The 15873-nt window shown below is 47.6% G+C and overlaps 1 protein-coding gene across 1 annotated transcript; it reads right to left on the bottom strand.

Annotated features, from left to right (window-relative positions):
- Positions 1-347: 347 nt before the first annotated feature.
- Positions 348-12969, bottom strand: LOC142083878 (carnosine N-methyltransferase 2). The gene is made up of 8 exons (XM_075153918.1): positions 12783-12969; positions 10392-10453; positions 8797-8935; positions 7065-7117; positions 3845-3952; positions 3604-3734; positions 2481-2574; positions 348-1482 (listed from the first exon to the last, which is right to left on the bottom strand). Exons 1-8 carry the CDS (start codon positions 12806-12808, stop codon positions 1127-1129), a joined length of 969 nt encoding a protein of 322 aa, XP_075010019.1. The 5' UTR covers positions 12809-12969; the 3' UTR covers positions 348-1126.
- Between the last annotated feature and the right edge of the window lie 2904 nt (positions 12970-15873).

The raw sequence follows: 15873 nt of genomic DNA on the forward strand, positions 1-15873 counted from the left end.
CCTTCTTTAGCCCTCTGAATAACTCAGGACCCTGTGGAAATAGTCTTAACTTACCTGTATTAACACCTTAACCACATACATTATATTTAAGTAATACAGGTGCTATTTTGCTGCTGCAGCCATGCTGCTTCGAGGGAGCCAAGCTGCCTCCCATCGCTGTGGCACAAGGAGGAGTTGCAGCTCACGCCCAGCTCTTCCACAGCCTCAGGCTCATCTTTCTCACTTACAAGAAACCCTTAATGCTTCCATAAAACAGTATTTTGCATTTTTTTTATTTTTAACTAAATAACCTCTTCACTCTTCATTTTCTGTAAGCCCACCCGCACAGAGGAAGAGGTGACTTTTTTGGTTTAAGATTGCTTTTATTTTATATGGAGAAAAACAGTAGTAAGAAAGTAACAAAACTAATATCTGCCTGAAAGAACACAGGGCAAGTATCATCCTGGGATCCAAAAAATTCTCCAAACAAAAAGGCTGATAAATTTTTAAGACATGCCTATATTGCGAGATGCTGAGGCGCTTGGGGCAGTAAATGCCTACGCTGATAAAACCATGTGAAATAGCCTAGTGCAGAGCAACTTACAGCTCAGGTCTGGGTGCAATGGGTCACATTACTGGGGTGCAAAGCAGCGGGGACACCTTGCTGTTTTTTTCCTGGTGCAGCTGGAAGCAGCGGGTCTGTGCGCAGCCAGCACGGGGGCTGCAGCCTCCTCCCAGCTGCAAAGCAGCACCTGGTCATATAGACATGACTTTAGGTATGTAAACATGCTGGCTATATAGAAAAGTGGAAATCCCAGTGTCAAAAGCACAGACAGGATGCATACCATTAAAACAATGTCCACGTAGGCTTTTAGTGAGATGGAGCTCTTTACTTTCTGGAAAACATTCTCCTAGGGCTGGACTAAATAGCCAGGGAGAAAACTTGGCTCTGTTGACCTCAGCAGGACAAAGAGCTCATCCCCAGTGTTGCAGTGTCCGCTGACCCTGGCTGGGAATGGGAGGCTGTGGATGAGCCCCACTTTCTCGCCTTCTTGCCTGCAAGTTGCCTTCTTTCTACACTATGTCCTTCTGCGACCGCATCGCCCCTATACCCACCCTAACTTATCTTCTGCAGTTGGTCCAGACTCTAGGATTCAACCACAATCATACTCAAGTTGTTGCTGAAGATGATCCTCCCGTCCTTCTTGCTGCTGCACTCGGGCTGGCAAAGAGCCTCCTGCAGCTGCCGCCGCAGCCCCGGCGGGGCCGTGCCCAGGAAGTTTTTTGTCCCAGTCAGGAAATCCATCATGCGGGCTCCAACCGGGTCCCCCTCAATAAAGCACTCGGTGATATCCCAGCCCGATGGGAACTCATAAACACGGTATTCAACTCCCAGTCTCTTCAAAACATCCGTGATGCCGTTGGAGGTGATGTAGTGGCCGCTGTCGGTGGAAGGCAAGCAGTGTCTGTACTTCTTCCATAAGCTGGACCATCCGCTACTGTCTGCCAGAGCAGGAGGGAAGGTTACTTTTGCAAAGCCGAGGCAGTCAAACATTAGCTAACACGACTACTAAATGAGTTTGCAATGCTCTCTTGCTGCTGGCCCAGGCTTTGCCAGGAGCAGTAGAAGAGCTTTCCCCTTACTTGAGTCCACTTATAAATGTCCGTGCCTGGAGAGGGGTAAAACAGTGATCTCCACCAGCCCTCCTTCCAAAACTCTCCTGATTAAAGGAAACCCCAAGGAGAAGGTCTCCAGCACTGGATTTCTCCGGAAGGAGGAGTACACACAGATATATCAGGGCACCAGCCTCCACATGCGTGCTACCTATTAACTGCCCCTTTGATAGAATAGTGCAGATGTTTTTATACATTGGATCTTAATTTTAAGTATACATCAAAGAATACATACCTGAAAAGCCAGTCCCAGCTAGCAAGGGAAACAGCCTACCAGCAATGCTAGAGGGAGTTTTAAAGGCAAACGTGGAGAAGTGTGCTTTTTCCACTGCACCACAAGCCAGGGATCTGAATGGCACACTGGAAAAAACCCTTTTTTTAAAAAAAGTGTTGTAAGTGTCTCTTTTTCCTCTTGGCAGCTCCTGTTGTCCTGGTGGGGTCTGGGTCATCGCTGTGTGGAGGGAAGAGCCCCAAAGATGGCTCCTCCCAGAGCTCAGGTTGTACAGTGCTGATTTCACCATGAAGAAGGATTGACCCTCATTCATTAATAGCCACACTTCTCGCTAGCCAGTAATTTCACAGCAGGAGATCTCTGCGAGGTGGAGAGCAATTCATCTGCTTCATAAGCAGGGACGCCTACGCAGTCCCATCAGACATTGGGGTCCAAGAGGCTAAGCCCAAGATCGCTTGTTCCTTATGAAATACAACGTTTGTTTTATTTAATTAATAAGCACTACTAAAAACCCAGGATGAATATTTGTGGTACTCATACTTCAAAGTTCTTCAAAACACCAGCAAAGAAACAAAAAATAAAAGGCGCCTTTTACCTGATAAAATGATGATCAGGAGTTTACCATGATGGTCGAGGCAGCTGTGGAAAAACTTGATAGTATTGGGAATATCCTCCACACGGTACAGCATCTAGAAGTGACGGAGTTACAGACAGCCGTTATTCCTCCTCCACAGTGCAATGGCCCTTCAAGGTCTTAAACCCTTTCTCTATAGAGTTGTTTTAAATTACTTTGCAGTTGCTCCCCAGCCTGTCCTAACTCAGCACGTACGTTTAGGGATGCCCCACAGGACTGAGCATCACCAGCTCTCTACCGGCACCAACAGCCTGGGGTCAGACCCCGGGACCTTCTGCTCAGCCTCGGCCACCAGCTGGATGCTGACTTGCCCATCGCTGCCCTTCAAGCCCAGTGCAGTTTTGTGGTTGGAAAATAATGTGCAGGGGAGAGTCCCCTGGTTTCTGTGGTTGGCCCTTATCACCAGGGGCATTTCTCGGCCATGTCTGGACTGTGGGCAAGCTGGATCTCTTCCAGACACCAAGGAATTTGCATTGGGACAAAGCAGGACTCATCTCAAAGGCTGCCCTTGGGGTTTGTAACTTAGCCCTTGATCCATCCACCAAAACTCTGAGACATTTTCCAGTTGTGAAATCAGCTCTTATGAAATGAAAGCAAAATGAAATAAAAGAAAAATGAAATAAATGCCACTAAAGAGAGAGAATAACAGATTTTTTACAAAACGTAATTGGTACATACAACATCAGCGCCATCAGTATCAGAGACACAGCAGCATAATTTCTGACCCAAAACCTGACACAGGTGTTCGTTCACTAGCCTTTCCCTTCAGAGCCATCCAAACTACTCTGATTAAGCAAAAAAAAAGATTCTAGCTTTTTGCAGCAGCAACACATAATTTTTGGCCTTTGTGTGACATGTGACGGTCTGAGACTCATCCTGTTTTATTACCCACCAGATACAGTTAAACCAGTACAAACGAGAGACCAAAACCAGGGTGGATAGGGAATGAGGTTTGGTGTTTGTAGAGCTGCTGCAGAAGTTGTTGCTCAGGGGAGAACTGTGCTCATCTCTGCTCCCCCTAACTTGATGCATACAGCAGAAATGAAGGGAGTAGTTAAAGCGAATTAAAGCACTACTCCATTACCTGGATCATATGGATGAAGTCGAATTTCTTATGTGCACCTTTCACTTTCACCTCTTGTTCATACTCCGAGGAAGTGAGCTGGTGCCAAATAAAAGAGACATTCTGCAGGTCTGGAGCTTGATTCACCAACTCTGTTTTAAAAAAGTAGAGGAGAAAAACATGAATTTCACAAAACAGCAGAAAAACTCATCATTCGAATCGACAGTCCTCCCTACCCCCCAGGCAGCAGGTATACCCCTACCTTTGTAAGCTGCCACGTGCTGTGGGTTGGGCTCTATGATTTCGTTGTCAATAAAGATGCCCGGGTGTGCAGCCTGCAGTATCCTGATCATTTTCAAATCCTGCTCACCTATTCAACAAACACAAATTCATGACTTTAAAAAGTACTTAAATGAGATGAAAGGATGCCGGTGCCCCTGCCGCCTCTGCTGCCGGGAAACTCCCCTCAAGCAGAATTGAGGCACTTTCTACCTCACGTCTTGCATGGTGGCATCTAACCTGGTGATAGTCTTACCACAATATCGTATTGCTCAAGGTAACATATAGTTACAGGTAAGACTAAGAACAAGGAAGAGATAAGCAACAGCACAGAAACCTGCTAATGGCAATACTCTGGGTCACGGGACAGACAGGTCAAAATAGTCAAAGATCATTGTTTAAAAAAACAACCAGGAAGCATTAGTTTTCAACAAAAATGCAAAGTTTGAATGGGGACATGGAGGGAGTCGGAACAGTTGCGCGATTTCAACATGGCACAGGATGGTCCATGCCTTTGGCACAGCCCTGGGGAGGTGATGGTTGCTCTGCTGCTGGTGTGAAATGGCTTGGAGACCTGGGGAACTGCATGGCAAGAGGAAAGACCCATTGACATGCAGTACCCTGGGTCTTCCCTCTTTGGAACCCAAGCACATGATCTCAGCTCTGGGCATCTACCAACTAGTTGTTATCTTGGAGTTGCAAGTAGAGCATCATATATTGGCGTGTAGGTGCCCTGCAAATTTAGCTTTTGGTGCTCCTCTGTTGTTGTCTGAGCTCTGGAGGAGCAAGCAGCAGTCTGTCCTTCCGTCAGGAACTTCTGAAGTTCCCAGCCTTTTTCAAGGTGCTGCAGGTCACCCTTGTTTCTTACAGAAAGGCCACGATACCCCAAATGTACAAAGTCCACCTGGTTCATCTGGAACTATGGAAATAAACAGCAGAGGTGACCACCTTGAATCAATCTTTGCGAGAATCCTGTCTGTAGCTGATGGTAGGGCCTAAAAATAGTCCTGCCCTTGCAAATGTCACACACAGAGGGCTTGATACGAGATACTGCATCCTCCCTAGCCTTTCAGCTGACGTACCAGCTATGAGAAAAGTCGTCATCTTTGGCAGGTGTTGCAGTAAATAGAATTCAAGGAGGGAAATATCAGCCATGCCAGCACTACAGGGACATTCAAGGAAGGACAAGTCTTTTGAAATTGGAGAAAAAATACCCAAGGCCCCTGAGGAATGCAGTGGCAACAGTGCAGGGCTGGCCAAAGGCAGAAGGAAAGAGGCTGCGGCTCCATCCATTGAAGGTGGGTGCACGGACCAATATTGTTGACACTGGTATTTCAAGGCAGATCCCTATAGCAAGCAAATGAATCACTTTAGGCAGTCCTAAATGCGAGTTAGTAGGTGCCTGAGGATAGGAAGCACCAGCAATTAGAGGTGCTGACATGGGCTCCCCGCAGGCTCAGGGCAGGCAGGAGGCAGAGCATCACTGCCCCATACCCTGGAGCCACTGATGGTGGCAAAGGGGTATATCAACAACGAATGGGTATTTTAAAAGTTGTTTGGGTTCTTTTTACTCCATCTCTGTAAAATGCCCAAACCCAGTCTTTGCAAGAGCAGGTAATAACACCCTCAACTGGGGTGCCTGCAAAAACAAGCGGTAAAATACAATGCTTCAGAGCAGGAATTTCTCTGCTCCGGCTTGCCCTGCCAGCAACAACCCTTCAGCATTAATCACAGCCAGGCTGAAACAGGAGCGAAACCCCTCTGTAAACAGCAGCCCACGCTGGCACTAGTTACAGCTGAGATATTTAAACCAGCCATGGGAAAACATGGGGTGAATGAGAAAATGTGATCTGGACCGGCCAGCAGCGTTTTCGGATGTGGAGGAGTACGTCACTAATCCCCATTAATATTTTCATCAACTAAACTAATTCTGGGGGCTCTGTGAAATCAGAGTCCAAGCCTGGAAAGGTCAGGGATCAGATATAACCTTTTGCTCAATGCCATCCTAGCTCACTCCTCTGCCTGGCTGCAGAAGTTCAGCTCTTACGGCCGTGGGCAAGCTGAGGCGGTGCGAGTCTGTGAGGGGCAGCTACCCAGGAAACCCAGGAAATTTTAGGGGCTTTATTTTTCCATTAAAACATCTTCTGAAGAGGAAATATGAAAAAATGAGGACGGTGCAAAAGTTCATTTTTCCCTTGTGTTTTCCTGGAGTCAGAATTTTGGTTTTATATTACTTAATGAAAATGGAGTGTAATTGAGAACCGAATGATTTCTTCCTGCTTGCTTTCTCATATGCTCCAACATACTCCCAACTGGGGAAAACAATTCAACACTATTTTTTTCTTACTCAGGAAAACAATCAGAAAAAAGTGAGGAAAATACTTTCACTTGAAAATATTAACACTTAAAATTCAGCTGAAAATACTTTTTAAAGCAAAAGCAAACTCTGACAAATCAAACTGCCACTTCTTTTCTCTACTTTTTATTTTCTTCTGGTTTCCCCAGGAGCATCCCTTGGATGTTTCACCACTTTTTTTTTTTTTTTTTAACACAAATGCATTTAGAACAGCTTTAAAGCTATTTTTCCATAAGATGGGTTTCTCTCTGGGGAAAAATATCATTTGCAGTTAAACCCTACTTATCACCAGCTAAAAACACAGTAATTACAAAGAAACACGTCTTGAAAAAGCTGATGAGGCCCTGTGCTGATGGTTGCAGCCAGCTGGTTTTGCACCACCTGGAGCAGAGCATTGCCCAGTTTTGGCTTCTGGGATCCCTAAAAGCAAAGAAAAATGAGAGATCCCTGCAGGTGGGACATTCTAAGACAGAACTTTGCATGGAACGAGCCTCTCGGATGTCTGTAATTCTCTCCGACGAGGTTTGAAGATGCTCTCATACCTAACCCAGAGCAGGACTTCTTCCTTTGAGACATATCAAGTCAGATGAGAGTCATCAAGAGGCAGAGACTGAGCTAAAATCACCACAGTCATCTCACTTCTTGGACAGATTTCAGCAGCAGCGTTTCATAAGGGACATGGGGAAGGACGGGAGGGAGCCCTGTTTTGCCGTTCTCTGCTTCAATGAGAAATACTGTTATTAACGCCTGAGTACTTATCCCCATTGCTCAAAATTTCAGTATCACTTTCTGCTACCCATAGGGACCCCCCGTCCCCCAGCATCGGCGGTGCTGCTAAGCTCCTCACCTGTGCCGCTTCCAACTCCCAGAACATTTATAGTCGATTTTCCATTGCCGAGACTGAAATGATAAACACACATTACTTCACCACACTGTGAAAATTAATTACAGCTTTTAATTCTAATATCTTGGATGCCACATTGGCCCGGAAATTTAACTGAGTTGTGCCACATGAATTGGGATAGAAATTTGAGCATCCCTTTGGAGCCCAGCTATAACCAACGCGTGGCGGGAGCAGCCCCGTATTAGCCAGCTCATATTTCACAGTACAGTAGGCATCGGGATATAGTGTTTCTCTTCCTCTGCCAGAGAGTTTTCTTCAAGCTGTGGCTGGCACCTTGCAAAAAGGCCTCAGGGAACCCCGGGACGAAGGGTTCTCTTCAGGGGTAGCGGGGCTGTGCCTGGCTGGGATGGGCACTGCTCCCCAGCCGGGGCTGCAGGGACAAGGTGAGCTGGGGCAAAACCTCTGCACCCACAGGAGACAGGTTTGGTTTTCCAATATTGGATATAAATGCCCAGAAAAAATTAAAAATCAGGCTATCCAGATGACTGGAAATCCTCTCTTTTCAATATTCCTCTTGGTCTGAAATTGGGAGGAAAGGTCAAAATCTTCAATAATTTTTACCTTAGAAAAATTACTTCTGAAAAGATCCAAAAAAACCCCAACCTTGTGGTTCCTAGCAGAATATTTAATAACAGCCTGGCTCGAGGATGAGGAGCCCGGGCTCGGGGCGCCTCGCTGCTGTGACATGCTTTATGGCCTTATTCTGCTCTCGGGCATGGACTATGCAGGGGGATTGAGTTTCCCATACACAGTCTCAGGAGACACCACAGCAATGATTCAACAAGAGACGAGAGAGTAGCAAATCCTCAGGGCGTGAGCTAGCCAAGGGGCCTTAGCCCTAATGAGGGTCAAGACCCTTTGACAGACCCACAATCAACATCATAGGAAGCTACAATGTTTTGCATAATTTAAAATTCACATAAGTAAATTTTCCAAGTAAAGTTTCCCAATACAAATTATTTTTTAATTATCATTTTATTGCTTATTTTTTATGTATATCTGATATGGAGAATAAAAATTTGCCTGCCAAAATTTTTTCCCAATGGAGAATACACTTTCCATAACATCCAAAAATTACCCAAACTTGAAAGATCTTTCTTGCGGTTTGGATCTAGGCTGCTCTAAAACTTATCTGCAGTCATCCAGGCTTAATATATTACATCAATACTTCACAAAACTGATTATCGTTTGGTACTTAAGCAATGCAAATCGACTTAGGCTAGAAATAAGGAGGTCTTAGGGGATTGAGAAAACCAAGAATTAGTCACTAGAAGAGAATTAGAGATGTGTTTCTGTTTGGACTGATGTGTGATGAAGTCCCAAAAGCAGGGAGAGAGCACAAGAGAGAGCTTTCTTTTGAAAAAGACAAATAACAAAAAATACTTTAATCCTTGGAAAATCAGCTAATGAAAAGAGATGGACACGAAAATGAAGTCTTGATTCTTTCCTTAACATAAGCTGAGAGGCAGCACAGTGTACTAATTGAAAAAGCACGTATTCTGGAGTCATTAAGCAGAATACCCTAAAGACTGCTATTAAGGGACTTAAAACTGAAAAGCATTAAAAGTTCATTCATGCCCCAGAAAATCCTTGAACATGTTTGCTGACCATTGTATGCAGGTTGCCCTCCCGAGATAACAGATGGCTTTCCCACTTCGGTGGAAGCGCTCCTTACCCAGCCATGATGTCGGGCATTTCTTCCTTGTTGAACTCATCCATGCACTGGTGCTCTGTTGAATGATCCAAAAATGACTTAAAGGCTTCTACATACTCCTCGGCCGTGAGACTTCTCATGGAAGGGATCACATATAGCTCTTGAGAAATAAATACAAATTGTGTGTTAGCAGCTTCAAGGCAAGTGAAGGATCAAAGCACTTACCTCATGGGAGAAACCCAACCCAACCCAACAGAAGCCAGAGGTTTGGGAAGACGGTAGGGAGGACGCATGGCCCAGGAGCCGTCCAAGCAGGTGGGCTCACGCGAACACTTTCCAACCTGTTCACACTCAGGGTTTGAAAAATATTCTTAGATGCCCTTTAACATCGGTGTATTTGTTAAGTGCCTCATTACTACAGGTCTCCCTGAGGAAAATATCCCTATAATTTCCTGAAGATGCTTAGATAGATATGGGGTACTCAGTTTGCAGAAAAGGAGGTAACTGGAGTGTTTTTCTAGAAGACTCAAGGCAAGAAGGTGAAGGGAATCGCACAGCATGTCCAAACCTGGGGGGGCCGTCGCTCTCGCACATGCTGGACGGTGTAACTGAAATCGCTAGCTGCTGGCACACTTGCTGTTAGGGGTGATGCAACACAAAAACTGCCACCTGCAGCTGAAGCAAAAATAGTCAATCCCGTGCACCTCATTTCTGACTCTTGCCAGCGTGGGACTGCAATGCGCTGCCAGAGAGGTGAATTCCCCACTGGGAACTGCAGCTCGTGGCCAGGAGGGCGACTGATGATAGCAAAAGCATTTCATCTGAACGGGCTCATGCTCAAACTTGGCTGAGACCAAGTTTTCTAGCTCTGAACCAACACCCAGGGCTACTCAAGGGGTTGCAAGCAATTATTGCAAAAACTCACTTTCCTGCAGTCTCATCCTAATGACAGCGCTGCTGCCAGGGCACAAGCTCGGGCCAACGGCTTGGGTCTGAGGAGCAACGGTAAGACTAAGACTTGAGGCTCGTGAGAAGACGCCATGCAGTACTGGTTCTGGGGTCTATCTCAGACAGAGGGCCGCAGTAGGGAGGCAGTCGTAGTGCCAGCCTCAACGTGTAAGATCAGCATTGGAAAGGTAGCATTCAACAGGAAAAAAAAAGCTTTTTCTCCTAAACAAAATGCGGATGAAGGACAGGACTCAGCAGAACATTTTCATCCTCAGTTTTGCCTTTTGAGAAGCTGCTTATTTATCATCTGCTTTTAGTTGCCACTAGTAAGAAAACTATGTACGTCTCATACAGGACTGCAATCTTATATTGAATGCCTGTGCTGTTTCCAAAACCACAGGTCATTGGCAGCTGTGTTTCTGGTGGGTATGTATGGAGACCCTATGTCCAGCCCTATTGGAGGTAAAGATATCAACATCTATCCTCAACACTTTGAACTATACCCTAACAAAACCCTGGAATCACCTGAATTGCAGTCAGTTTAGCATCCTGTTTCTTTTTTTTTTTTTTTAAACAATCTCTAACTCCAAAAGAATTAAAACATGTTTGCAGTGAAAGCTGAGTGGGCATTTTACTTTAATCTCTTTTTTTTTTTTTTCCCCAAATACCTGAATTATCGTGTGGAGCTGTCAGAATCTCTGCTTCAAAGTTCATGCTGGGGAACCTATTCCTGTAAGGAAAGTATAGCACTTAAGTTATTTGAAGAACCTGTATGCTTTTTTGAAGCTGCATTGAAAATGCAGAACAAAAGGAAGATACTCCAGGACAAATTGTCCTCGCCTGCTAATCAATGCTATTTGTTCTCTTTTACTAGACTAAAGAAAGTCAAAACTGCATGGCGAGCTGATCGCCCGGGAGTATCAGCAATAGGCTGGCCCCCTGCACCAGTGCTTGTCTGAGATGCGTGGCGGAAGCTTTTCCTCCCTCTGAAGAATCGTTAACCAGGGGAAGGCATTAGACTAACTGATATTACACACTCTGTGAAACCTTTAATCATGAATGGAGTAGAAGGAATAGCAGTGAAATTAGGAAAAGGCTATAGTGAGCTGCAGCATCTGAAGTGCTAAAAGATCTGCTTGGCCCAATGTTTCCGGGACCTTTTTGCTTTGCTTTTTTTTTAAATTTCAGTTTTTCCTGGCTGCAAATATTACATTGGGTAACTTGTAGAAGGCACAGGCCTCAAAGGGCAAGAGTCAAAGAGGTCATTTGACTGTAAATGTTTTCATTCAGTCATATGTTTTCGTTCTTAACTGGGGGGGTTTTGTGCAGATTTCCAGCAATGAAGTCACATTTTCATTTTCCTTTGACAACATGCTCATCTATAAAATCCGGATGAGGTGCCACTAGCAAAAGGAAGGGATGAAATTAAATTTGAGCAAGGACCTCACTTCTGCAAAGAAAGTGTTGGGGTGAAGGCGAATAGTCATCTTCTGGGTAACCACATTTCAGTATCGAGACGCACAGCAAGACGTAGGGGTGATATTCCTGAGTTTAGACACGTTGCTGCTCCCAAAGCTTTGCCATTAGAAAATGTTTCATGACAAACAATCTGCAATAGCAGTAAGCAGCCCTCAAGTCCCCTCTGCCAGGGAGAAAACTCCTGTGTGAATAAGAAACAAGCCAGGAGGAGGAAAAGAAAAAAGGGAGTCCTGTAGTAGGGCTTGAGATACAATATGTAATAACTGTGCTGGCAGGCAGCAAGGAAGTGGCCACATGTGCAAATAGCGCAATGCTCGTTGATGAAGGCAAGAAAAGACTAAGGTGAACCAGAAGTCTTGGAGACACTGGGGTGCTGCCAGAGTCCTGCAGGAACAGTTGATTTCATCTGAGTTCACTGCCAAAGTCACATACCTGGCACCCAAGAGGTACGTCAAAGGTCTTGGTTCCACCACCTTGACCTCACCCCGCTCCCAGAAAAGACCTCACAGAAGTTCAGCAGCAACAAGCCTGAACTTAGCCCCCTCCGTAAGCTCTTGCTTGGCTGCAGGCCAGCGCCTCCAATTTCCACTCAACCTTCTGACCTCTTCTATCCCTGCCTGTCTAAACAGAGGACTAGTTTGTCCTCTCAGCTGGCTGAACCGAGCAAGGTGGTTTTCGGAATAAATCTCCCACTAAAATGCTGAGGGGTAGCATGGCTTCCCCTGCACAGAAAGGAACAGCTCTCAGGGTCCAGGGACACGACCTTCATTTCTGACCGGTCAAATGTTTCCAGCCATCCCAGGAGATCTGCCAGGTGACCTGGACAGACTATGGCACAAGTATTCACCAGGACGGATGATGCCAAGTTAACTCTTCCAGCGAGACTTTTGCCATTTATCCCCAGGCAGGGTTTCGAAGATTGATTAACGCTTGCTACTGGGAAGGTGAAACAGACTTAATTACTGCTGGGAACAAATGGACTTCCTCTAAAATCTAGCCTAGAACGGGAAATTGGCTGCAATACTTTGGGCTGGTGCTGCCCATCCCAGCACCCCGACACCCAACAGCAGGACCGAAGCAGTGACTGCCAGGGAGTGGGATGCTCGTGGGCACGGCTTGTCCTGCCGCAGCTCCTGGCCAAGTCAGAGCTCGCCGTTAGCAAGGTTAAACATCTTCCCCTCCACAAACCCAGCAGGTTGCATTGCGGACTGCAGGTGCAGGGCACGGAGGGAAGTCACAGTGCCACTTTAAGTGACGCAGCACCTTTAAGTTGAAGAAGTCATAAAATTCAAGAGGTTTCTAGCAACACAAATCGCAAGAACATCTTCATAACTCATAATTTCATTACACCTAAACTTAGGCTGCTAAGGGGATATAGGTCTCCTCACAAAGGCTAGCTTAGCCCCCATCCCTCCCAGGACATGGGCACATCTGCTGTTACTCCCACCTTAGACACGTCCACCTGTGACACAGGCTCTGCCACCCAGCAGAGTGGCCACTTCCTTGCTACCTGCTACCTTGCTACCTTCCCCGGGTGGTGGGGAAACACGCACCCTCACTCCTCGCCAAAATCCACGTACCTCTTCATCTCCGTGACCGGGTCCATGGTCGGGGCGGGTGCCCGGCGGCTGGGCACAGGGCTGGGGGTTAGCTGGGCACCCAGTCCCTACGTTAGCATGTCCACCTGCCGTCCCGCTCGGCGCCGGCCGCTCAACCCACCGTGCCACTGGCGATGACCCCGGTGTGCGGCCGCGGCTCTGCCGGCACCTGTCGGGACAGGCAGCGTCACTGGAGCCAGAATGGGAAACCCGAGCCCCACGGGGAAGGAGCGAGGGGCCGGGGCGGGCGATGCGCAAGGCCTGACGTCCGCAGGGCTGTCCTCATGGCACGGGAGCTGCGCTGTTTTCAAGGGCAGGAAAAAAAAAAAAAGGGAGAGATTGAGACTTCAAAATCTTTAAAACCTGAGTGGAAGTGGCTGAGGGGTGTCAGCCGGTGCCAGGCAGACCCAGGGACTATTTCCAACTGCTTTTTAATTTGCTTTGAACCCTGCCTCTCCTTCATGCTCGCTGTCCCGGGCGGGAGGAGATGCTTTCCCACATCCTTGCTGTGCTGCTGCCCGATGGACGGACAGGTTGGGGATGCGCTGGGAGATCCCTGCTTTCTCCGGAGAGAAGAGGGGCTCGCTGGCTGCCAAGAGACCTGAGCAAGTGATTTTTCCATCTCTGAAATGGGGCATAATGGCAGTACCTGCCAGCGGGCACTGCAGCCCCACGGGCAGCCTGGCACCTCCTGTCCCTGCCCCACGAAGGGGACGGGGGGACGGGCAGCCGGGGCGGGGGGCAGCGAGCCCAGTCTGCTCCCACTCTGCTTGCTAAAGCACAGGGATAAGACAGCAAGGAAACATTTTTCGGGGCGAGCTGTCCAAGCCAGAGGTGGCTGGAGGTCGCCCAGGATGGGATGGCTCGGCTGGAGGTGCAGTGGTCGCTATTACAAATACAGAAAATCCTGGGTGCTCCCTGCGCCTGGATTCAGCCTTTTCTCCTGCCAGCATCCACAAGACTGATGTCCCTTTTGACTAAAATCTAATAACACAAATGTAAAAAAGAAAGAATTGAGAGACTTATATTTCCAAGTGAGGTCTGGTGGTGGAAAGCACAGCAGTAGAATCCTCTCCACTCCCTTTCCCTGAAGGCGACGGGCAGAACAGAGTTAGCAGACGACCACTAAAACCTCCTGCCTTGCCGAGATCCCTCTCCCAAAACACCGCCTGCCCTGCACGGCTCACCGAGGCCAGGGATCACGCTCTCAGGTGGGGATGCTTCACCATCAAGTGACCTGTCTTGGTTTATACTAGATTTGGCTTCCAAATGGATTTAAGTTATCTCCAACCCAAAGCGGGTCTGCAGCAACGTGTTAAGCTAGAAACGGCCACATCGCTGCACTCAACCAAAATACTCAAATCAAAATGAGGAAAGACCAGAAATGCAGATTTGGCTCCTGGTGCTGTTTGACCACCTGGGTGGTGATTTTACATCAGCCATTTCCATCCCTAAATATTTCCAGCAGAGACACCAGCCCCCAGACACCAACAGTGCGCCAGCGGACGGCAGATTGTGCTTCTCAGCCAAGCCCCACACGCTGCAGCCGCAGCTCCCTCGTGTCCCCCAGCCACCTCCGCCTCGTCCCAGCTAAGCCACACCGCCCGCTCTGGCCCAGGCACCCCTCCACCCCCCCCACGCCACCGGCAGGGATCGGCATCCCACGGGCCGCGGCAGAAAGCCGTACCTCCCCGGAGCAACCGGAGCTGTAAAGAAACCTCCAGCACCCAGGAGCTGCACAGCCCTTGGAAACCTCCTTGTACACCCACTGGGGGCTGATACCCCTCCCCGGCCCCCCCAGTGTCCCCCTCCTCCCCGGCTCCAACAGCCGACGTAGGCGCATGCCACAACTGAGCTGGCATTAGCCTACAACAATGGCCTTTGTTCCCCCTGCGCTGGAAACAACGGCACATTGTGGGCAGCTGCCCGCGCCGGCAGGAATTGGCGGCAGGGTGGCTTTGGAGGACGTACCCTCCGCACGCTCTGCTCTCCGTTGTTGGCAAGCTCATGGCTAAATCCGCGCTAAAATGTGTTTTTCGTACAAATTGGGGTTTTTTGATCTCTGAGGTGAGATGATGGCTAAAGCTAGAGCCAGGCTGCAGTGCAAGGAAAACAAAGCAACAGTGTTTTTCCCCCGACGCTGCGGCTGCGGCCGTCAGTTTTGGGCTGATCCTGCAGAAATAGGTCATTCGCTTTTTCCCGGGGCGAGCCTGGCCGGGGCTGGTATCGCCCACGGCGCCGAGCCCTCTCCATGCCCCGGCTCCATCAGCCCACCATGGCAAGCCTTGGACCTGCGCCTCCAGCCGGGGAAGTCTGAGTATTTGGAAATCAAATTTCAATGAATTTATCTTCTAAATAGTGATCAGCTTTTAGGCTGATGAATGTCAGGAAGGTCCTAGAACATTTACAGTGTTCTTCACGGTATTACTAGTTCATGTTTTGCAAACCTCCCAGCTCCACCTTGAAGAACTGATTAAGGTCCATGTAACATAACTTTGATTCTCCTGTGAGCAGAGCTCTTTTCTTCTGCAGCAGTGTTTCTTTTTTTAATGGAAGTCTTTTCGTCAGCTAGTTAGATATTTTCCATTTCCTCGGCAAAACTTCTAAGGTATAACCAGCAGTTTCTATATTCTCCAAAGTGAAATATTTGGTGCAAACATGTTATTCTGCATCAGGCAAGTTCTGATAGAGAGGAAGATAACCAGCAATTTTGTAGCACCCGTTTTCCTGATAGTTAAAGACAAGATTTCTCGTTAAAGGAAGACATTTTCTTTTGCATTAATCCTATTAAATATTTAACAGCTCCTGGGCAGCAGTAGATCTTGGAGTTCGAGCAACAGTATTTATTTTTATATGTGCATTTTTTTTCCCTATAAGAAAAAGAATATGACTTCTGATAAATACTGAAAAAGATGACATTGGAGAAGCAAGACCCATCCCTCCCCGGCAGCAACAGCACTCGCTGCTGCGGGGCCCGGCCGCTCCAGCCGCATTTCGATTCAACCTCCCAAAAAAAATGAAGCATCTAGGTCTGGAGATCAATTATGTTTTTTAACACAGCCCTTCCTGCCTT

This window comes from Calonectris borealis, chromosome 6 (assembly GCF_964195595.1).
Source record: "Calonectris borealis chromosome 6, bCalBor7.hap1.2, whole genome shotgun sequence".
Classification (NCBI taxonomy): Eukaryota; Metazoa; Chordata; class Aves; order Procellariiformes; family Procellariidae; genus Calonectris; species Calonectris borealis.